This window comes from Phalangium opilio, unplaced genomic scaffold, assembly GCF_054372755.1.
Source record: "Phalangium opilio isolate 3A_F unplaced genomic scaffold, DU_Popi_V2 ptg000528l_1, whole genome shotgun sequence".
Taxonomy (NCBI): domain Eukaryota; kingdom Metazoa; phylum Arthropoda; class Arachnida; order Opiliones; family Phalangiidae; genus Phalangium; species Phalangium opilio.
Genome location: NW_028324242.1, coordinates 438196 through 458881, shown reverse-complemented (window position 1 = coordinate 458881; position 20686 = coordinate 438196). Strand labels below are relative to the sequence as shown.

General features: G+C 34.8%; 1 protein-coding gene and 1 long non-coding RNA gene across 3 annotated transcripts in view; one reads left to right on the top strand and one right to left on the bottom strand.

Annotated features, from left to right (window-relative positions):
• The first annotated feature begins 1679 nt into the window (after positions 1 to 1679).
• The window catches only part of LOC149588910 (uncharacterized), a 40887-nt gene continuing 21880 nt past the window's right edge, over positions 1680 to 20686 (top strand). Inside the window, exons 1-11 of one of the 2 annotated variants that reach the window (XM_089862024.1) lie at positions 1680 to 1810; positions 6490 to 7201; positions 13578 to 13719; positions 18344 to 18478; positions 18630 to 18750; positions 19023 to 19177; positions 19807 to 19920; positions 19983 to 20117; positions 20199 to 20264; positions 20359 to 20436; positions 20514 to 20668. In XM_089862024.1, coding sequence (XP_089718150.1) covers positions 1804 to 1810; positions 6490 to 7201; positions 13578 to 13719; positions 18344 to 18478; positions 18630 to 18750; positions 19023 to 19177; positions 19807 to 19920; positions 19983 to 20117; positions 20199 to 20264; positions 20359 to 20436; positions 20514 to 20668 — 1820 coding nt within the window. In that variant the 5' untranslated portion in view covers positions 1680 to 1803. Of the gene's footprint in view, positions 1811 to 6489; positions 7202 to 13577; positions 13720 to 17625; positions 17746 to 18343; positions 18479 to 18629; positions 18751 to 19022; positions 19178 to 19806; positions 19921 to 19982; positions 20118 to 20198; positions 20265 to 20358; positions 20437 to 20513; positions 20669 to 20686 lie in introns of those variants that run through there. The other variant, XM_089862025.1, reaches the window with a different exon arrangement.
• Positions 6059 to 7390, bottom strand: LOC149588911 (uncharacterized). The gene is made up of 4 exons (XR_016379767.1): positions 7176 to 7390; positions 7057 to 7112; positions 6273 to 6967; positions 6059 to 6196 (listed from the first exon to the last, which is right to left on the bottom strand). It is a non-coding gene; the product is annotated as an uncharacterized LOC149588911 (long non-coding RNA).

Below are 20686 nucleotides of genomic sequence, written 5' to 3'. Positions count from 1 at the left end.
AAAAAAGTTTCTGTTAAAAAATTCTTTATAATTCATTTTATTTTTTAATTTAAGGTAACAGTAATTCAGACTGGCGACAAAAGCCCTCGTTTCTTACCCCCCTCCCTTATTGGGTGAAAACTGTGTAGGCCAAAACCGATCCGATTGTCAGAAGCAAAGATTGAACTTGCTTTTTGATCTCATGTCAGACTCCCTCCCCCCCGTTTCGTTAAATGGAAAAGCTCCGTATTACATTCGACCTTGAGCCTCAATTAGAGGTCATTTTCTCGCACCTAAAATTATAATTCTACACAGCGACTACTCGACGCATGCACTCAACACTCTAAAAATCCACTACTTGAACCCACGGTATAAATTTCATGTGTTTGATAAGAAGAAAGAAACTTGTTCTAAAAATCCTTGGTTAAATTTAATGTAAATTTTAACTGCGATAGACGGTTCTGACATCTAGCCTTCCCTGATGAAAAAACTAGGCCTAATATATAAAAACACATTTTAACTGAAGGCTGGAAACGTGGTGGTCGCTTTTCTTTTAACTTCTTCGTTAGGGTTTTACCGGTTTTATTCTATTATAATTAAAATTGGTGAATTAAGTTATCAAATGTTACCTACGTCGCTTTAGAAACGATATTGGTAAATACTTGGCAAATAACTGATAAGTTTCAAAATTTACTGATCACGTGACGAGGAACTTTGTGCAAAATGACGTCCTTATCACCCGTTGAAGGCAAGATAATTCTATTTTTACCTTTATAATTCTTGATATTAATATTTTAATCGGTAGCTTTTACGAAACACAATCTTTATTGTTATTTCATTGTTCTTAATATCGGTTATTTCCATTCGAGGATATTATTGTTATTAATCGAATCTTCCGAGTGTTTGAAAACCAGTTATTTTATAAATCTAGTTTTTCTAGAAAATGAAACCTTGAAACTTTTGATATCTAAGCAGTGCATGGTCGCCAATAAAAGGGTTAAGGTGACTTTCTTAATTTGTATGCCTGATGTTGTAGAACGATGTACCGAGGGGCCCATCACTCGGCGTAATCAGTTTACGAACTGTAACCTTGACTGCACAAACTGGATTACGCGTAACCTTTAAAGGCTCTTCCATCGACAGAGCTAAATTGATTAAGTTCAATTTTTAATTGAAGTACATTGAATCGGAGAGTGATTAGCCCCTCGTCTCGTATTACCAATAGATCATGTGACCAATGGGTGCCACTCGTCGGACAATATTTGAAAATTGGCGGTGCCACGCCCCCTTATCACTACGTCATCTACCGAAACTTAAAATAACCCACATATTACTTTATATCTGGGGGATGTAATTTATATATTGGACCGGAAGTCCATTAAATTAGGCTAATTTAATGGACTTCTGATAGAACTTTGTTTTGACCCGACGTACCATAGGGGTAGCGCCCATTGGATCATATACGCCCATTAGGCCTAAACAAGTTTACAACGCGTTTTGAAGTTCAATTTATGTTCGAAAGATAGCGCTACGTTCTTAGATTTGAAATTTATTTTAAATTTTTCGCGGGAATTTTATTTTACGTTAGATGGCGCTACGTTCTTAGATTTGAAATTTATTTCAAATTCTTCGCGGGAATTTTATGTTAGGTTTATCTTAAAGGAATTTTCTAATTTAAGAATATTTTTCATTATAGATACTGAAATAAAACGCGTGGTAGAGGTTCAAAGAAGATACGTACACGAGACTGCGAATGAAGCCGGGCCTATTAGTAAATTTGTGGTAGAGACTCACAGGAAATTTGAGGATTTGTTCGCCATAGAAATGGAAGGTATTAATTAATTTCTTGGTTTTGTTTAACCTAACACGATTGAAATACGCGTGGGCGTCTCTATGAAACCTGTATAATTTATCATTTTTTCCTGAATGTGATGTGGTAGAAGTATTTTCAGTAGACAAAAATGAGTATGGTACTTTACATAAAAACGCAATCTTTTCAAGAAATAGATTCGTAGAAACTTTGAAAAGAGACACGTAATTTCTTAAATTACAAATTATGTGGCAATAGATTCTAGTTTTAGGAATACGTTTGTTTGAAATTTAATTAGAGTTCAAGAGGTTATCTAAAAACGACGCGATAGCTGGGATTTATCAAGAACCCATATATGACAGAGAACGTTTAAAAATATAATGGTTTTTTTTTGTAGCGCTACGATCCCAAAATATTATAACTCCATTATTACCGTTTTTCTCAAATCACCACCATGTAAGAATTAACCCAATGCGAAAATTATGAGGTCATGGAAACCAAATATGATTATTTACACGTTCTTAAGATTTAAATAAGTTCTTGTTTTTATATACAGAGTGTTTCTGAAAAGTCTAGTACAAATTAAGACAATGCTAATGTTAATTAAGGGGTCATCCCTAAAACACAATCAAATCATAACTCTAAACCAGTGTCCCTTGTTGCAAAATGGAGATAGAAGTTACATTTTCGACTCAAAACCGTCCAAAGAACACCTCCCTCAATTTATGGCAGACGCATCAGAAACACCCTGTATATTAAGGATCACCCTTCAGTGTTCAAGGTATTAACCAAGCAAATTTCCATATCGTAATATCTTTAATAGAATAGCTGGTACCATTTTTCATTTTTCAATATATTCTCTGTTCTTTATGAGTTGCATTAGAAGCGTAAATTAGGCGGCTTAGTGATATGTGGCATAAGGCATAGATAAACACGCTATAAATCATCCACACACCATTTTAGCAGCTTGCAAAATACATTTATTAGAGCTGACAACTTATAAATTTTCTAATCGTGATCAGACAGTGTACACCAAGTTGCATGAAAAAGAGATTAAGGTATTTAAATTCAATTTCACTAATCCCATCTACGTTAATCCAGTATCGTCTTAAGCCCACCATATAACTCTTTTAATTTGCGTAGCTCTTTGTGTATCTAAATTGCGAGTTAATTCATACTTTAAACGAGTATGACGTTGGTTTGAGAAATTTGCAAAAAGAAAGGTTTCTTACATGGAGGAAAAAGAGACAGTAGAGGGAAAGATGTATTAGGGAGGCTTTTGATGCCAATCTCTCACAGCGCGAGGATGGAATGGATTGGAAGTGTTATAGATCTTTTGGATGTAGAAAGGGGGTAGACAATCCTCAGGATCGGGACATTTAAGGGGGGGGGGTTGATCCCTTGTAGTCACTGCGAACTCTAATGATCCCCCAACATCGAAGAGGCTTATTGCTCGCAGCCGGGTATAATGTGGTCAGCCACTTGACAAGCGAAGATTGTAGCGCCCCCGAATGTTCACCAACGGATGGATAAAGATAAAGCCCCTCCACTCTCTTTCCGTCTACTATTTTTCCTCCTTGATTCTTAGTTACGACGCTTTGTATTTTGTGAAATCTTCTTCGAGAAAAAAGCCATGAGAAAGCAACAGTTTTGACTTATCAGGAAGTTGTAGGAAATCATACGTAGACGAAATATGTTACATGTTTAAGAGTAACAGGAAACCACGTGCTTTCAATTTTCATTTCAAATCAGGTTTAACTCTCCCTAGTTCTTGTTTGAAATTTAAACTAACTCTTTATTATGCCAACAAAAATATACGTTGTTATACACGGGCCTCGCGTACCTTGCGTATCTTGCATATAAATAGCCCTTTGCCACGGCATCCGTTATAGAAACACGTATGCCTAAAGAAGCCGGCGTTGAAGTTTTGACAAGGATACATTTGTTTTTTGCAGCGCGAATGACAATAGCCATAAGTTTCTCTTAGTTTTGACAAGTTGTTTCCCCTTTATTTGTAGCAGTTTTTGTCCCTTTCATTTTTACAAACTTTTATCAAACACGAAATAATAATAATAATAACAAATATGACATTCAAATACGAATGACATTTTGAAATATACAGTATAAAAAAATAATAATATATGAATGGAATTTTAAAATTTAATAGAGAAATATTATTATTTGTGTTTTTATATAAAGCTTAGAGGAGACTTTTATCTATCGTCAAAACTTTGCAGGTTCCAACAAACTTAAATAGGAGTTAGAAATTCTGTCTAGGAATGAATTTAAATTTACACCAAAAACTGCAAAAAGAGTGTTTAATTAACACCAACACTCGGGTTTGTGAGACCATTAAATTAAGAATGGTATGTTTAGGTAGAATTAAATAAAAGGAGGAATTATGTCTCTAGAAGAACGCGTCAACCATTTTGAGTTTAATTTGTCTCTTTTGTTAGACCTCTAAAATATCAAAGTCATTCATTTTAGAAACGCTAAAGATAATCCAATAATAAATATTTCACACTATCTCACAAACACTTTAATAACACGTGGTCCAAAACAATATAATTATTGCGAAACTACCCCAACGCGGAACGAATAGTGCATAATCATGATTAGTTTACCCTTTAACCCTGAACATAAATTATTTTTACGTATCTTTATCTCTTATAGGTAGCTTTTTTTCAAGGATTTAGCTGTAAGTTTATTGTTATAAGGTTCTATCATAACGAGGAGTGTTTGAAATTCAACCCCCAACACCCTTCTTTTGATTCAAGTATTCAAGCACCATATAATCTCTCACTTTAACCTGGATGTATCGCGTTAGATGGATAATAATTTATTTCAACATTTTGAAGCTTTCTCAGAACTTAGAACAATGAGAGGCTTGGAGATAGTGAGAATTATGAATTTATAACGCCATGTAAATCTTATCTCGTGAATGGAGTAATATTGCTAAATTGTCATTCAATATTATTTAAGGAATGAAATACATTCTTAATATCAAGTTAGCTTGGTTAAATCTTTTTGCAAAATCGCTAATCCCTACCCCCTCAATAAGAGCATCATCACGGAGTAAAAAAGATAAAACAAGATGGTTGGTTAATTTATAAGAGATATATAAGTATTACTTTTACAACGATGCAATACGCTTAGTGTAGCGATTATCACGGTTCTAGTAATTAAGCTAATTGGCTAAAAGATAGCACATCCTTCGCTTTCGTTCCTTCCCGCCCTAAGTTACATCTTTTAATTACTTTCCTAACGCGAAACCTTGGACTTTCAGTTCATAACAACGACACCTTTCCTTAAAGTGTCTCAACATCGCGTCGCAAATTATTACCCCCCTTGCGTAGACTATAAAAACGACGTAGCTAAAAGCGTTTTCGAGGGGCCATTTTTATTGATAACGAGATAATGGGGTCCAATAGTGTAATATATTAAAATGGGGAAGCTTGTATAAGCCGGGAACGGATAGTTTAATAACATCCGCGAGAGAAGCAACGCCTTCGAAAGTAGTTTCCTTGTCGAAATCGAAGAGTACATAACTAAGCCAAAATTAAAGAGTGTATATACCCCGAACCGACTCGACCCACCGAACACCCTTGCCGCCTTGACTAGAAGACAGACTTTTGCACCATTACACTCGAAGCGATCGTACATAGGACCAGTTTTTAGTCGGGAAACGTACGCCAACCAAGAAGGTTCGTTTCGGTTCCTAGTTGAAATTTTAATCGTCATTTCATTTTTTTTTTTTTATTTTGATGTTTTCGTTACTCGTATTTTAAAATTATATCGCGGTGCGTGTCTGTGTTTGTGTCTTTCAAATATTCCCGTTTGTTTTTGGGGTTTCTTTTTAGGGTTGTGACAGGTAATTTATAATTTTTTATCATTTCCCTACAAGTGTTTTAAAATTTAGGAATATAGCTAAGGTTAATTAATTTTTAATTCAATTAGTACACCAAGGGTTTAATTTTTAAACCGAATTGAAATTATTCGAGTAAGATAAGATCATGGAAAACCACCTTGGCCTTTAAACATTTGCAACAGATTTTATTATTTTTTTAATATATTTAAAATAAAGTTAAGAAATAATATTTCGTACCATTTTCTTATTTGAATATTTTATTAATATCCCGAGTTCTTACACTCAACAGGTGATTTCCGTAAAGAGTACCAAGTTAAGGTGGCTATAGGATAGTGTACGTTTATTATTACTGCGGAAGTAATAACTTTTAAGCTTAGTATAACTTTTGAGAGACTTATGGACGAAAGTTTCATCTTTTTTAGACTGAATTAAAAGTGTTTTCCTTTTAGCGGTAGCCCCATATTCATTTATTCACAAGATGAATTTAGGGGGCAAAAACATCGTACAAGTTTAGTGAATAATTTATCAAAATGAAAGGTCTATATTCTACGTAATATTTCAGGGGTTTAAAAGAATATTTTATGGCAAGTAGAAGATTCTTTATAAATCGCGTACTTTGATCAACTAACGCTTTAACGCATTCCAAAAGACTGAACCCGCGTTTGAAAGAGAATTTGCTTCAGAATCTCCATTAAGCCAAGCCAGCTTCTATTCCATGTATTACGATTTAAATACGAAACGTTTCAAAAGGCTTACTTAAATACCAGACCACAAAATTACCATTTATTAATATAAAGTTAAGATTTTAACCAAAGTTTTTCCGTTATTACAGATAATTCCCCAACAACACCTCCGGAACCAACTCGCCATGAGGAAGTAGACAACGAACGACAACATTTACTTCCGAAATCATCATCTCCAGAACCTACGAATAGACGAAGAATGGCGCTGAAAAAATCGACTGCCGTTTTTGGGGCTGTTGTCGTGGCCCTTCTAATTGTGTGCGTCGGTTTATTGGTAGCTTTACTCAAAAACCAAAAAGCGGACATTGGTAAAGGCCTTCCGGACAAAACCACCGCTAGTCAAATAACCCAGGGTTCTACCAGTACTTTGGGACCCAGTACCGACCCCATGGGTAACACTACCGATGGACCGACTTTACCTTTTCACAACTATCGCCTTCCGAAAACGATACTACCGATACATTACACGTTGACGCTAGAACCTAATTTGAAAGACGACGTCTTCAAAGGATCGGTCAACATAGAGGTCATAGTTACCACACCGACGGAGTATTTCATCGTGCATTACTTTAAGAACAAAATAACGATTGACAAAGTAACTGTCACGGATGCAACTGGTAAACAATTACCGGTGAAAGAGAAATTTGACTACGAACCTAACGAGTACTACGTCATACAAATGGAGGCAACTGTCAACGTGGGAACGTATTTCCTGAAATTTGAGTTTACTGGCGGTTTGACAGGAAGTATTGTAGGATTCTATAAAAGTACATACGTTGATCGCTCGAAGAACGAAACCAGGTATGATATAATGTTATTACACTTTTCCTTGTTTTCTTTTTCCTTTTGGTGGGGTGGATCGCTTCGTGCTTGGTACGGTACCTGCCCATTTTAATGGAGGAGGCAGAAAAACCTCAAGTTTTGTCTCTTATTCAACGTGAAGTTAGGTTGTCGACTTTGAAAATAATGGCACAATGTTTTACAAATATTACCCCCTATAAGTTCTGAAGATAATCAAGTCTTAGAAATATGGTTTATAATATGTTAGGATTAAGCTTTCTTACCGTAATTTCAAGCTCACTCGATGACACAATTAGTAAATTAATACATCATTAAATAGTCTGTCATTTGTGATATAACTTGACGTCTAGTAATATATAGTTAACAACGTGATTAATGATTTAGTAACGTGTGGTGAAAATATTTCTCTTTGATGAATACAAAATTGCAAAGTCAACTCTCATAGCAGCGACAGTCTGTTCTACAATAACAAAATTCTGGTTTAGATACATTTTAGTTGAATTTGATTATTTAATGGTAGTGCAATGGAAAATATACGTGGTTTGGGGAATTATAGGTTGTTTTTAGGGTCATTTCAAATAAAATTATAGTCTTTAAATTTGTAGAAACCTTTCATGATCTAAGCCTCGTTGACCTATAATCCCAAATATCGACATTTACTTCGAAAAACAGCAAAATAATCAATCAGGAACAACAAACCTAGAAACATAGATAAATTTTAATAGCGTGAAATTAAAATATACCAAAAAAAAATTGTCAGCTGAACCTAAAGCTCTTTATTGAATATTTTAAAAACTTATCATTTCTTAATAATAAACCAGTTTTTAATTAAACAATTAGGGGCAGAGGCTTAATACTCTATAAAAGAGAATATTTCTTTAATCACGAAACACCAAGGACTTACCTGTACCTTATGAACTAATTACTTTTATGAAGAAGCTAATTAAAACGAAGTTTAAAACTTGGTTTTCAAAAATGGGATAATCGTGTTTTTGCGAGGTTTTTAATTGATTTTGATAGGGTCACTTTGTGCTGATAAATCATAACAATGCCTTTAGAAAAGGATATAACAATTTCTAGCTAATTATCTTTTGCTATCGTGCGAGCTCATTAATTTGAGAAAGGCTTTATTTTTAGCATACGAATCGCAATTATTTGTCTTAATTGAAATTTTTCGTAGTATTAACGTTAGTGTAAATGTCCCCAAAAATTGCATTTGAAGCAAAATAAGCGTATTTTTCCTCCATTTATCTTTGCGACGCTGGTCAACGTATTGAATTAATGTAGATTTCTTGCCAACCGTTTGCAAGAACGTTTGTAGGAGAAAGTCTAGAATAATTACTGTTTTCAGTTACGTCAAATTTCTCGGTGACTTGTAGCGTAACCGAATTTTATAAATGCTGCGATGACGTTCCCTAAATATGGAACCAGTGTTTTGCTTTCCAACATATCTAGGACATTTTTTTTGAGTAATTTTAAAACAAGATGGGATTCTTTTTATTCAAGTGCTTTACGTTTTAAATTTAAATATTAATTGAATAATATTGCATGATTCTAGTTTCAGTTTAGTCAAAAATTTGTAGGCAAACAAATAGTAGATTAATTGCTATCAATTTTAATAACTTTAAATTAAAATAATTAAGGATTAAACTAGAATGTTTCGCGTAATTAAATTAATGTTTTAATCGCATCCTAGTTTCAGTTTAGTCGCTACAAAGATTTGTAGGAAAATAAGTAGCGGATAAGAATGAAGGCATTGGTATCAATTTTAATATCTTTAAATTAAAATAATTAAGGGTGAAACTAGAAACGGGTTGGGAAAAATCCCGTTATTCTTTTGAATATATTGGGGGGGGGGGCAGAGTTCCGCCTTGTGATTACGTTCGTTAAAAGAAGGAGGCAACACCCCGAAGAAAATTTTCTTTTTAAAGCCCCTATTTCGAGACATTCGAAAATTGATCGATTGTAGAAATCTATTCTATTTTCTACACGCTTCAGTGATACGCTGCTAAGTTAATATTATGGTATTTTCAAAAATTTGGTTTTGTTTTTCTTACGACGCTTAGAATTTATTTTTTCACCATTTGAATTAAAATCTTGTTTGGTCAAATTTAGGTTAGGAACAAAGCTTCGCCAAGTATACGGCCTACTTTGAAAATAAATTTTAATTTGTTTGGAATTCGAAGGAATTAACGTATCAAATTTAAAGAATTCCTAATTTTATCAAAAACTCTAGCCCAGAGTATCCCTTTAAACTAATTTAAATACGCAAAAACTCCGCTTTTTAATCTCTAATATATATTCCTAATATTTTCCCATTATTTGATATAAAAATTCACCTTGGCCTATTAAAGGCAAATTTTCATTTCCGCGAATCGAGGGAAGCAAAAATAATAAAATATATGAAAGAGTTGGAATTTAAGTCGAAGAAAAGTTAGGCAGCGCGAAATCGGGCTTTAACCTTCGCGAAAATAATTTATTCCCTCATCAACACTCTTTCCTTCCATACTCGCGTAAGCCTGAGTGCAACGTCAATTTCAGATGACCTAAGTTTGGAAGTTACCTTGTAGAAGACCCCCTCACTGACAACCGAGGTTGTCCCTCGATCTGGAATAAATTTTAGTTTTTATTCAAGTCCTTTTTATATTATTTTTTCCCTTCTTGTTCAACGTGATCTTGAAAGATTACGGATTAGGCGTGGCTTTTTATTATTTAAGAAATTTGCCCGGGTAGATGTGAACAAAGACAAGATGTATATTTCAGACTAGCCCGCTTGTTAGTGTTAAGAAATCTCCTGGGCTACAAAAACCAAGAGAATTCGCCAGATTCCTGGAAATTGATGTTTTAAAATTTAAATTTGAATTACCTTTCCAAATTTAACTTTGAGAGTTGTTTGTTAGTGAAACTTTTCGGCGTAATGTCTCGGTGCACGGTGTAACTAAAATAAACTGAAAGGCATCTTTTTGAAGAAGTTTATTCCGCGGTATTTGTTAGTTGAAGACAGTGATGGGCATTTTCCCGATTTTTCATTTTCTCACGCTCACGCTCACGAGTATTTACTCATAGAGTAGGAGCTCTCAGCTCTCGCTCACTTTTGGTTTTGGGAAAAAGAGTAGCTACTCTTCTCCGCTTTCTTTTACAATATATTTGTCATAGCCTCTCCTCTCATAAAATAATTTGTGCGTGTTCTCCAAGATGGCGCTGCTCTCTGCTCAATTACTCTAGTAAATAAATGGCACCAAAAGCTCTCGCCTCACACTGACACAAAAAAATATGGCGAGCTCACAGTGCTCTCCGCTCTTCCATAAGCCAAGTCCGTCAGCTCTCAATTATTGGGCACATTTCCACAAGGAATTTATGGGTTTCCTCTCATCTCATTTCAACTGGTTTTTTCAATACTCGAAGCTCACCTCTCTTTATGGTTTTTGTGAACTCAATAGCTTATGACGCTCATCTCATATTTCGCTCTCAATTCAATACCAAATATCATCTCATTAAAATTTTAAGGCTTCTTTTTTTTCTTTTCATTTATTTCTGGCGTTCTTCATATATTTTACCGCTCGACTCATTGTCAAAGCTCATATTAATGAGCTCTTTTCAAAGCTCATCTCATCTCATTTTAAAATTGTAATCGTGTTGGTACTCTTCTCAATTAAAAATTTCGAACAGTATAACCGCCTGTTGTATCTCATTTATGAAATTCTCTATGTACCACCATTCATCTCATCTCATTTATGCAGGCCCGTAGCCAGAAAAGTTACGCAGAGGGGGCAGTATCTTTCTGTGAGGGGGCATGGCAAATGGAATTTTTTTATAGAATAACATAATATCAAAATATCAGACAATAAATATTTCCGCAATATTTCATTATTGACACTCATTTAACATTTGAAAATCAAACTTTTTTAAAAAGTATAAAAAATAAATTGTTAATAAACAATTCTAAATCTAAACTTCTAGTCAGATCTTTTTCGTAGGCTAGGGAAATTAAGTTTCACTTTCTTTCATGTGACATAGCTCGTCGTTAAAGTGAAAATACGCGAGTTGGGCAGGAAAAGCTTACCTCGCGTCAAATGTAAGTCTGTATCCCGAGGGGTGGGTCATTCATGAAATCCCGTACGCTACCCGTGAAATCCAACTTAAGAAATCCGAAATCAATGCTGATTTCGAAATCAAATAAAAAATCCGAAATCAGCAACGAAATCACAAAATCATTAAAGAAATCATAAAATCAGGATAAAAAACACAAAATCAACAAAGAAATCACGAAATCAACATAAAAATCACGAAATCAACAAAGAAATCACGAAATCAACATAAAAATCACGAAATCAACATAAAAATCACGAAATCAGAAGCGAAATCACAAAATCAGTAAAGAAATCGTGAAATCCATTACAAAATTCACGAAATCCAAAAACCAAAGAAATCACAAAATCCGACGAAATCAAGGGGAAAATCTCAAAATCCGAGGAAATCACGTAAAAACCGCAAAATCCAACGAAATCAAGGGAAATATCGCAAAATCCGTCGAAATCACGGGAAATATCGCAAAATCCGTCAAAATCACGGGAAAAATAGCAAAATCCGACGGAATCACGGGAAAATCTCAAAATTCGATGAAATTCATTGGATTTTATCGAATTCCGAAAAATGAACGAAATCAAACGGAATCCGAAGAAATCAAATTGGATTTCGAAATCCCGTACACTTTTTCCAAAACGTCCGACATAATATTTTGGTCCTGGATGACAAAACCAGCGATATATATCAAGGATAACAACAAAAAGCTAAAAATTCCAGTGTATCAGCATGGGATACATATCAAAAGTGAATTTAAAACATACAAATGAATCAGGGATATATCAAGTAAAAAAATCCAAGTGTATCAGGAATATACACAGGTAGAGACAATAAAGTCTAAAATATGTTGATATACATTCTAAATAGTTTTAATATTTGTGTACCAAAATGAAAATATTCATTACAGGGGCAAAGTTAATTTGATAAGGGGGCATTGGAAATTTTTGAAGGGGCATTTAGGGGAAAACCGAAATCTTATTTGAGGGGGCAGGATATATTTTTGAGGGGGCCTGTTCAGTACTCATAGGAATCTGGAGTTCCATTTACAGGGACACTCACCTAAACCTCATCTCTTGAAGCCGCAAAATAGTTCCCTCACCAAAGACCCATCTTTCGGAGTTCCAAGTCATTGCCACTCACAAAAAAATCATTTCTTGGAGCTCCAAATTTATTTTTACTCGCCACAAACTCATCTCTTGGAGCTCCGAATAATTGCTGCTCACCAAAACCTCATCTCTGAGAGCTCCAAATATTGCTGCTCAGCAAAATTTCATCTCTTGGAGCTCCAAAAAATTTCTGTTCCCCCGTTAATCATTTCATGCAGTTGCAAATAATAGCAGCTCACGTTAAACTCAACTCATTGAGCCATTAATAATTGTAGCAAAGGAAAATCTCATATCTCGGGTGTACAAAAGAAATACCGCTCACAAGAGCTCACCTATTCTGGTTTTAAATATTTGGCGCTCATCTTCAACTCAACTCCAGGAGTTCTCAAACATTTGGACTCGTCGCAACTCATCTCTTGGAACTCCAAAAAATAGCACTCTCATCTCCAACTCCGTTTCATTATGAAATTTTACCCCTCTCCTCTCACGCTCCTCTCACATGTAGAAAAAAACTATCTACTCATCTCTCAAAATACTCCTAGTGAGCGGAGCTTTAAGGAGCGCGCCCATCACTGGTTGAAGATTATTCGAATTTAATTTAGAATTTTATCCTTGCTTGTATTTTATAAATGTCTGCCTACTTAATGCATCCAACAAAGAATAAAACCATGAACGGGCCTTGATAGACAAAGGACGCAATGACTGAATATATTTATAATACAAAATGTTTTCTCAATTATATAATGCAGTTCTATATTCTAGGAGAGCGGTAGCTCTCTTAGATAAGACTTCATACTGACTTTAATGTATAAGGATGGTTTTTTGATTGGATATATGTATAGTAGGTCCCTGACCAGTGCAACTACATTTACAATATTTACACTGAATTGAATATACATTAGTTCATAAGTTCATAAGATATATTCCCGTAGTTTGTCATCATAGATTCTCGTAAAATACTTAATTCAGACTAAATAGAAAAATGGATTGCAAAACCGAGTGTATCGTTAATTCTCGTGTCGTTGTCGAACTAGCTCTCACTCTAGTATTACGAAGTATAGGAAGTGTCATACTTATGGAACATAAACTTGTGATTTGTTTTGTACGCCGATACCATAGTCTTATTTCTTAAGCGTTTTTAATTGTAAACAACCTTTCAAAATATTGTTTTCTTGTTTCTAATTCAGGAGCTTGGCAACGTCTAAATTCCAACCAACATACGCCCGTCGTGCGTTCCCGTGTTTCGATGAGCCTAATTTCAAATCGAATTTCACCGTCACGCTGATTCACGACCAACAATACAACGCTCTTTCAAACATGCCAGTAAAGGTAAAAAAATGCAGAATTTTCACTTTTAATTTCAATTATAAACAAAATGCAATTAGGCTATTTTTGTACGAAAGTGAAGAGTGCAATATAGCGAAACAACGACGGTATATTTATTTCCAGAGGACGATTAACGTCTCGTTAAATAGGGCAAAGTGGGCCGCGCGGATATTTTCAATGGCATTCGAAACACTTCACGCTCCGATAAAATCGCAATTTTCGACTTTGAATTAAAATGACAGTGATTCTTAGCTAGCAGGGGCCCCGCTTTATTGAATTCCCGAGTTCATTGTTATATAACCCTGCAGGCAAATACGCTGTACGCAAACGTCGCGCGCGCGGTATTTGGGCCATAAAGGTCATACCTTTGTAATTCCCAATTATCAAATTTTATTTGTAGCCCAGGGGGGCCGCGGGTTTGGATCTAGCGTAGATTTAACTTGACAATATAGGCCAATCTTTATCGTCATGCCCACTTGGTGGGGAAGATTTTAAAAAATCAGTTAAGAACTACGTCATATGACTGGATTATCAATAAACCATATGCAGGGTGTTTCTGATAAGTTTTCCATAAATAGGTGGGTTTCCAAATTCTGCAGTGAAGTATTGAGATAGGCGTAAAAGGGGCTAAGAAGACAAATCTAATGCTAAACCCTCTCGCGAGTTGGCGCGCAAGGAATGGTTCTATGGAATTTTTACATTGCTATTGTCCAGCCACCTGGAGGGAAATTTTGGCGAACTATTTTTCTTCTTCGCACCTGCGAGTTCAGCTGCTACGTAGTGAATATGGAAACCCACCTATTAATGGGTGTGTTCCGAGTGGAAAGTGCCATCAAAGAACATGTTGGGGTCTGCAACATTTAGTTATACGGAGATATGGGCTCCCAAACCTTGATTGGCCCCGAAAACGAGGAAATAGTCACGTGTAGAGCCACTTTCCTCTCAGTTTGACCCAAAGAAGTTTTACTCTTATTTATGGCAGATTTACGAGAAACACCCTGTATGGTCGAATCAATTCGCAAAAGTTGATTCAATTAGATCCACCGGACCAAGATTGAACTAATTAGGGTTCTATCATCCACTTATGGTTCCATCAAGTAGCGAAAAATCTATTATACCCGTAGCCAATTAAGACGCACCTTCCAACTAAATCTATATGGTTTCAAATTTCCATTATTTAATTATGGTAAAGCGTGTTATCAACCGCGATATAGTCTTACAATTTAAGTGTTGCTATTCAGTTACGTAATATCAGGAAAAATTGATAAGAAATATATCAAAGAGTAAGAAGTTGTCTTTGTTTAGCACTTCAAAATGTTTAACTGCAATTGCTGATAAAATCGACGATAAATTATCGAGTGTTAGAAACATTTTACGTGTTTATCTTAGTCTTCAACCTTTTGGCGTTAATAACCCCTAATTAAATATCCGCTTATCACTCGCGTTTTATTTCCTAGAAATACTTGCGTAAAACTGTACAAGCTCGAGGTTTATTTCAGCTAAAATTTAGGCATAGTAAATGGTTTAAGATTTATGAATTGATATTCCATGTTTGATATTCAAGAAGAAAAATATTTGCATAAAATACTATCCGATTATGCAAATAATTTTCGGAGACGCTTAAAAGGCAATTTAAATTTGAACTAAACTTTTTATAAAAGCGGTAAAAAATTCACCATATTGTGAAAAGAAAGTGACGTATTGAGATTCGTAAAAGCGGCTAAAGTCCAGCCCAAGAAGTCGCGAAAAAAATTGTCCCTAACATCTATCATCGCGTTAGTTCAAAACTTGCCAGACGAACGTTTTACTTCTATTTAATAGACTTCTAATCCAATATCAATTTGTTCTCGGGAACGTTAGGGGTATATGCGTATCAGCGTGACTTTCTAAAAAACGACATTATCGCGGAAGCGGCTTCCTTGAACGAAGCCATTCATAGCGACTTGTCGATTGATATTGCTTACAGACACTTCGATATACCTAGCCAATTTCAGTGCTAAAATGTACTAGAGTTAAAAGTAGCAGCGGAATTACACGTTCGCGAACTATCGAACAGAAAATGAAACAGTCCGTAGTCAACTCCAAATAAAAACTGACGGTCGTTGTAAGAAAATTGAATATTTTTGGACCATGTAAGATTTACTTAAAGTAGGTCAAATGGCTTAGCGGACAAAGTTACGTTATGAGAGGCTATAAAAAAATAAGATCCATTTTAGAACCCATAACACTGTTGAATGCGCTATAAAATAATCTTCAGATTAAATTATGTTATAGAGAGAGTCGAAACCGAGAAAATGTTTCCCGTCTATGTAGACATAAAACACTAAATAGTCTTTGGAACTATGTAAATATTAGCATCCATCTGAAGTTATATAACCTTTAAGTCTACTTACATTCCTTTTGTAATTGAAAGTTTGCTTTTGTTATTTAAAAAAACTAAAGAATGGTGCAAAAACGTAGGAACCCAATACAAAGCTGCAAGGGGTTTTACGAGCAAACATACGAACGTATCTCTGTCCCATCCAATCAATGATTCACAGAAAATAAATGTATTCTTTCTTTTTTTGATCCGAATTATTTAGAGCTTTAAAAATATACCCCTGTTCTGTTTTTATCTAATACTCTTACATAAGAGCCTGCACTTTTTTAAGAAAACCCCAACTAAATCTTTAAGAAGATATCATCCGTTGTTTTTAAATTATTTGTTTTACGTAACGGAAAAAGAAAAGTTTTTCTTAAAAGGATATTTTCAAGAAAATGCATTGACCCAGCTCTTTTCCACACGGATTAAGCGAAAGCTAATGACTCGAAACCCTCGGTTGCTTAGGCCTAAATAGACCTAACTTTTTAGCGAAAGGATTTAGGGTTATTTATTTCTCACTCCTAGATGTTGTTACACTTACAATATACTGAACGCGGTGCTACGGAAGTAGGGCTTCATTACTGAAACGCGTAAACACTGTATTTCAAAGTGTTTAGGCCTAAATGTCAAGAGTAGGCGTCTAATATGAAAGTGCTCTCGAACGATTTACGCAATATTTCGCTAATAAAAGAGAGCGAGATAAAAGATAAAATGAGAGAGAAAGGAAAAGTACCCGGGAAGTTAACGAAGAAAATATTAACAATAATCGATAATCAGTCAGGGATTGTGTACGGAACTGATAACTCGCGCGGAAGAAAAATAAACCTTACGAAATGTAGCATAGGATTAGGATATGTTATCGTAACCTTTTTTAGGTCATAGGACAGGGTTAACATTTCTAGTTTGAACTAGCTTTAACACACCACTTTTCATTTAAGAAATACTTGATGATAAAATATACATGGTGTTTCTGATAAGCCTGTTATAAATTATGGGCCAATGCTTTCAAGTTAAGATTGAAGTATTCTACGGATGAACCCTTAAAATTAATTAAGAAACTGAACTAGACAATGATATCTAATTTAATTAAGGGGGTCATCCCCAAAACACTCTAATCATAACTCGAAAACAGTGTCCCTCTCCCTTAGGGCAAAATGGAGATAGAAGTAACATTTCCGACTCAAAATTGATTTCCCAAAGAACATCACCTTTAATTTGTGCCAGACTTGTAATATCTTACTCCCGTTATAAACCATTCAACATCAGATTGAAGTGTTTTCATTAAGGAAACGAGTATTTTAATTCTAAAGTAGCTGTAGGCCTAGTTTATAACTACTTTGAGAATATGAACATTTGACCTTTAAAATTTGTGTTTAAAATTATACCTATTAGAAATCACGCTTGAATAATTACGGAGAAACACGGAGAGTGGAACGAGCCCGTATTGCCAAATATATCCTCTTCGATCCACCCACTAAATTTGATATAAGCACAGCCACTTTAAAAATTTAAAGAAGACCTAATAGTAATAGCTTCATCATTTCAAAACCTTTGCGCAATATGTCATGTTAGGTCAAGGTTTAAACACCCACGTCTTTGTTATTTTATTATTATGTTACTTGAACATTACAACTCACGTTTAAATCATTTTCTAACTTCTCCATGCGGTAACTAATTTTTAACTTTATAATTGGTGTACTTTCTTTCTTTCTTACTTTCGTTTATATTGCAACTTAGCGTCATGTTTGAGCAATTCTTCGGAGTTTTGTCTCTATTGTTTCGCGAAACAGAGGACTTATCAAAAACAACCCTGTATCGTAACAAGTTTTAAGAATTTTATTTAAATCCCGGCGAATGCTTGGTTGAGTTTATAAAAGAAAAGGGTTTCTCTTTAAAAACCCGTTTTCTTAAACTAATAGAGGTCATAGACCGAAGAAACATTCCCCGGACATCTTATACAGGGGGCTTTTATTACATTTATTTTAGTTTTATTTTCACTATTTACCATACATACTGGTTTTCTAAAATATTTAACGCGTTTTATGGGATTTTCGATTTATGTCACTGAAAAAGTTTTTACGCGATGTTTATCATTATCTAAAATATTCGCCTTGTGAATTTTTAAATTCAAAACATCCAGATTGGTAATATTACCCAATTTAAACGCGACATTTACTTTCCACGGGATTTTTTTTAATATTTAAATGCGTTTGCCATATAATTTAAGTTAAAATATTAATAGTAGGCCTATTTATTTATTTTCAGAAAGTAACTGTCGATGAGAGCAAACAGCTAAAAACTACCGAGTTTGAAACGTCAGTCGAGATGGTTACCTACTTAACTTGCTTCGTTGTCAGCGATTTTGAAGCTCTGGAAGGACAGACATCGAAAAATATTCCGGTAAAATATATTATTTAATATATATGGTAATTACTTCAAGTCACTTGAGACAATTTTTATAAGTTGCTCTTAACAGAAGTATATAATACTTCTCTTCTTTTATGCCCTTCGGCTATTAATCATTTGATAACATTACTTTGAAACTTTCAAGTTTCGAGTCTTTGCTACGCCAGACCAAAAGGAGAAAACCAAATTTGCCAGAGACACCGGAATAAAGATATTGGATTTCTACGAAGATTATTTTGAAATCGATTTTCCTTTGCCGAAATCGGGTAATTCTTAATTGAAAACTGTTTAATTTACCCCTATCTCGTGGAATAGTTACGTATTTCGCGTTTAAATTTGAACGTATCAGGTCTGTGACCTCAAAATCAAATATTTTCGCAAGTCCAAAAATATAGCGTAAAGCTATTACACTGATTGGTAAATTGTACATTTTATTTACGGGGAATGGCACGCATACAGGCGACGATAAGTCGACTTGAAGATTCGAGATCTGTCTTTTATTAATGGCCCTCTATCTCTTATTTGATATTTCTTCCAGATATGATAGCTATTCCGGATTTTTCATCGGGTGCCATGGAACACTGGGGACTCATCACTTACAGAGAAACCAATTTGCTATACGACGAAAAGGAGTCCAGTCCCCAAAACAAGCAAAGAGTGGCGTCCGTTATATCCCACGAATTAGCTCACATGGTTAGTCTATCAAATACACAGAGGCAAAGTTACACCCCGTAGGCCTATTTGTTATATCGGTTAAATCTCTATGGGATTCCCTTGATCCGTTTGTTTGCTAAGTATAGAGGATTTCCTGTTTTCTACATTCGTAAATCTTTGGATTGATAATGCTTAAAAACCTATACTTAGAAAAGGTTCAGTGATATCAGAAGTATATAATACTTCGCCTCGAGAGAAGTGTACCACCACAAAGCGGGGGGGATGGGGTAATTGTAATATGATTCTTCACAACATCATTTTACATTTGGGATGCACAAGGTTACTAAACCGAATCATATACGCGATAAATAGTTCTATCATCATTACTCATCAAACAGAAAGGGGTGAGCCTGAGAAGAATCATGGAACTACGTAACTAAAGTATTTAGAGGATACAGAGTGTCATCCTTCTTCTATTATCCCCTTCTGGTGTTATAAACATATTACGAATTCATTCTTGTATAGAAACAGTTGTATTTACTTTCAATTCGTAATTATATTTGGGTTTATTTACTTAGTACTTACTAATGCCTAACTACACTCTAAAGAAAGCAAGCGTAACTTTACTGGTTTCAAGTTTTAACGCAATTAATTAATATTAATTACAGTGGTTTGGAAACTTAGTAACTATGGAATGGTGGGATGATCTATGGCTTAACGAAGGATTCGCTAGTTACATTGAATACAAAGGCGTTGACCACGTTTACCCGGAATGGATGATGGTAATTTACGCTTAATTCTAATATTAATTACGCTTATTAATGAATACTTATTTAAATATAAGATGGACCAAATTTTGACTGAAGATATGCAACCAGTCATTCGATTAGACTCAACAACGCGATCTCACCCCATTATACAAGCTGTTAATAAACCAGACGAAATTACTGAAATTTTTGACGCCATTTCTTATAATAAGGTAAAGGTTAATAACAAAATTATGCACCTTATTTGCAAATGGTAAATGAATTTAACGATGTAACTTGATTCTGATGTCTAGGGAGCAGCGGTTTTAAGAATGTTGGAAAGCTTCGTTTCAGACGCGAATTTTCAAAAGGGGATTAAGGTAATTTTAAATTTTTAAAAGGTTTCCTCGACACAATAAGCCGCTTTTATATAAATTTAATTAATTCTATATTTTGTTTTTCTTATGAATATAGAGTTTCCTGCAAAAATACGCCTACAAAAATGCCAAAACATCTCAGCTTTGGGACGAGATATCGGAACAATCTAATAAGGTGTGTTTAAAAAATTTAATTGTAGAACTATTTGTCCAAGATTAATAGAGTAATTTGAACGGAATTAATATCCGTAGAATATCGCTGACGTCATGGATACCTGGACAAAACAAATGGGCCTACCTTACGTAACCGTGACGAGAATAGAAGGCACGAAACAGTTTCAAATAGACCAAAAGCGATTTTTACTGAACTCGCAAATGACCTACAATGCCGACGAATCCCCATTCAAGTGAGAGCTGTCGAACTT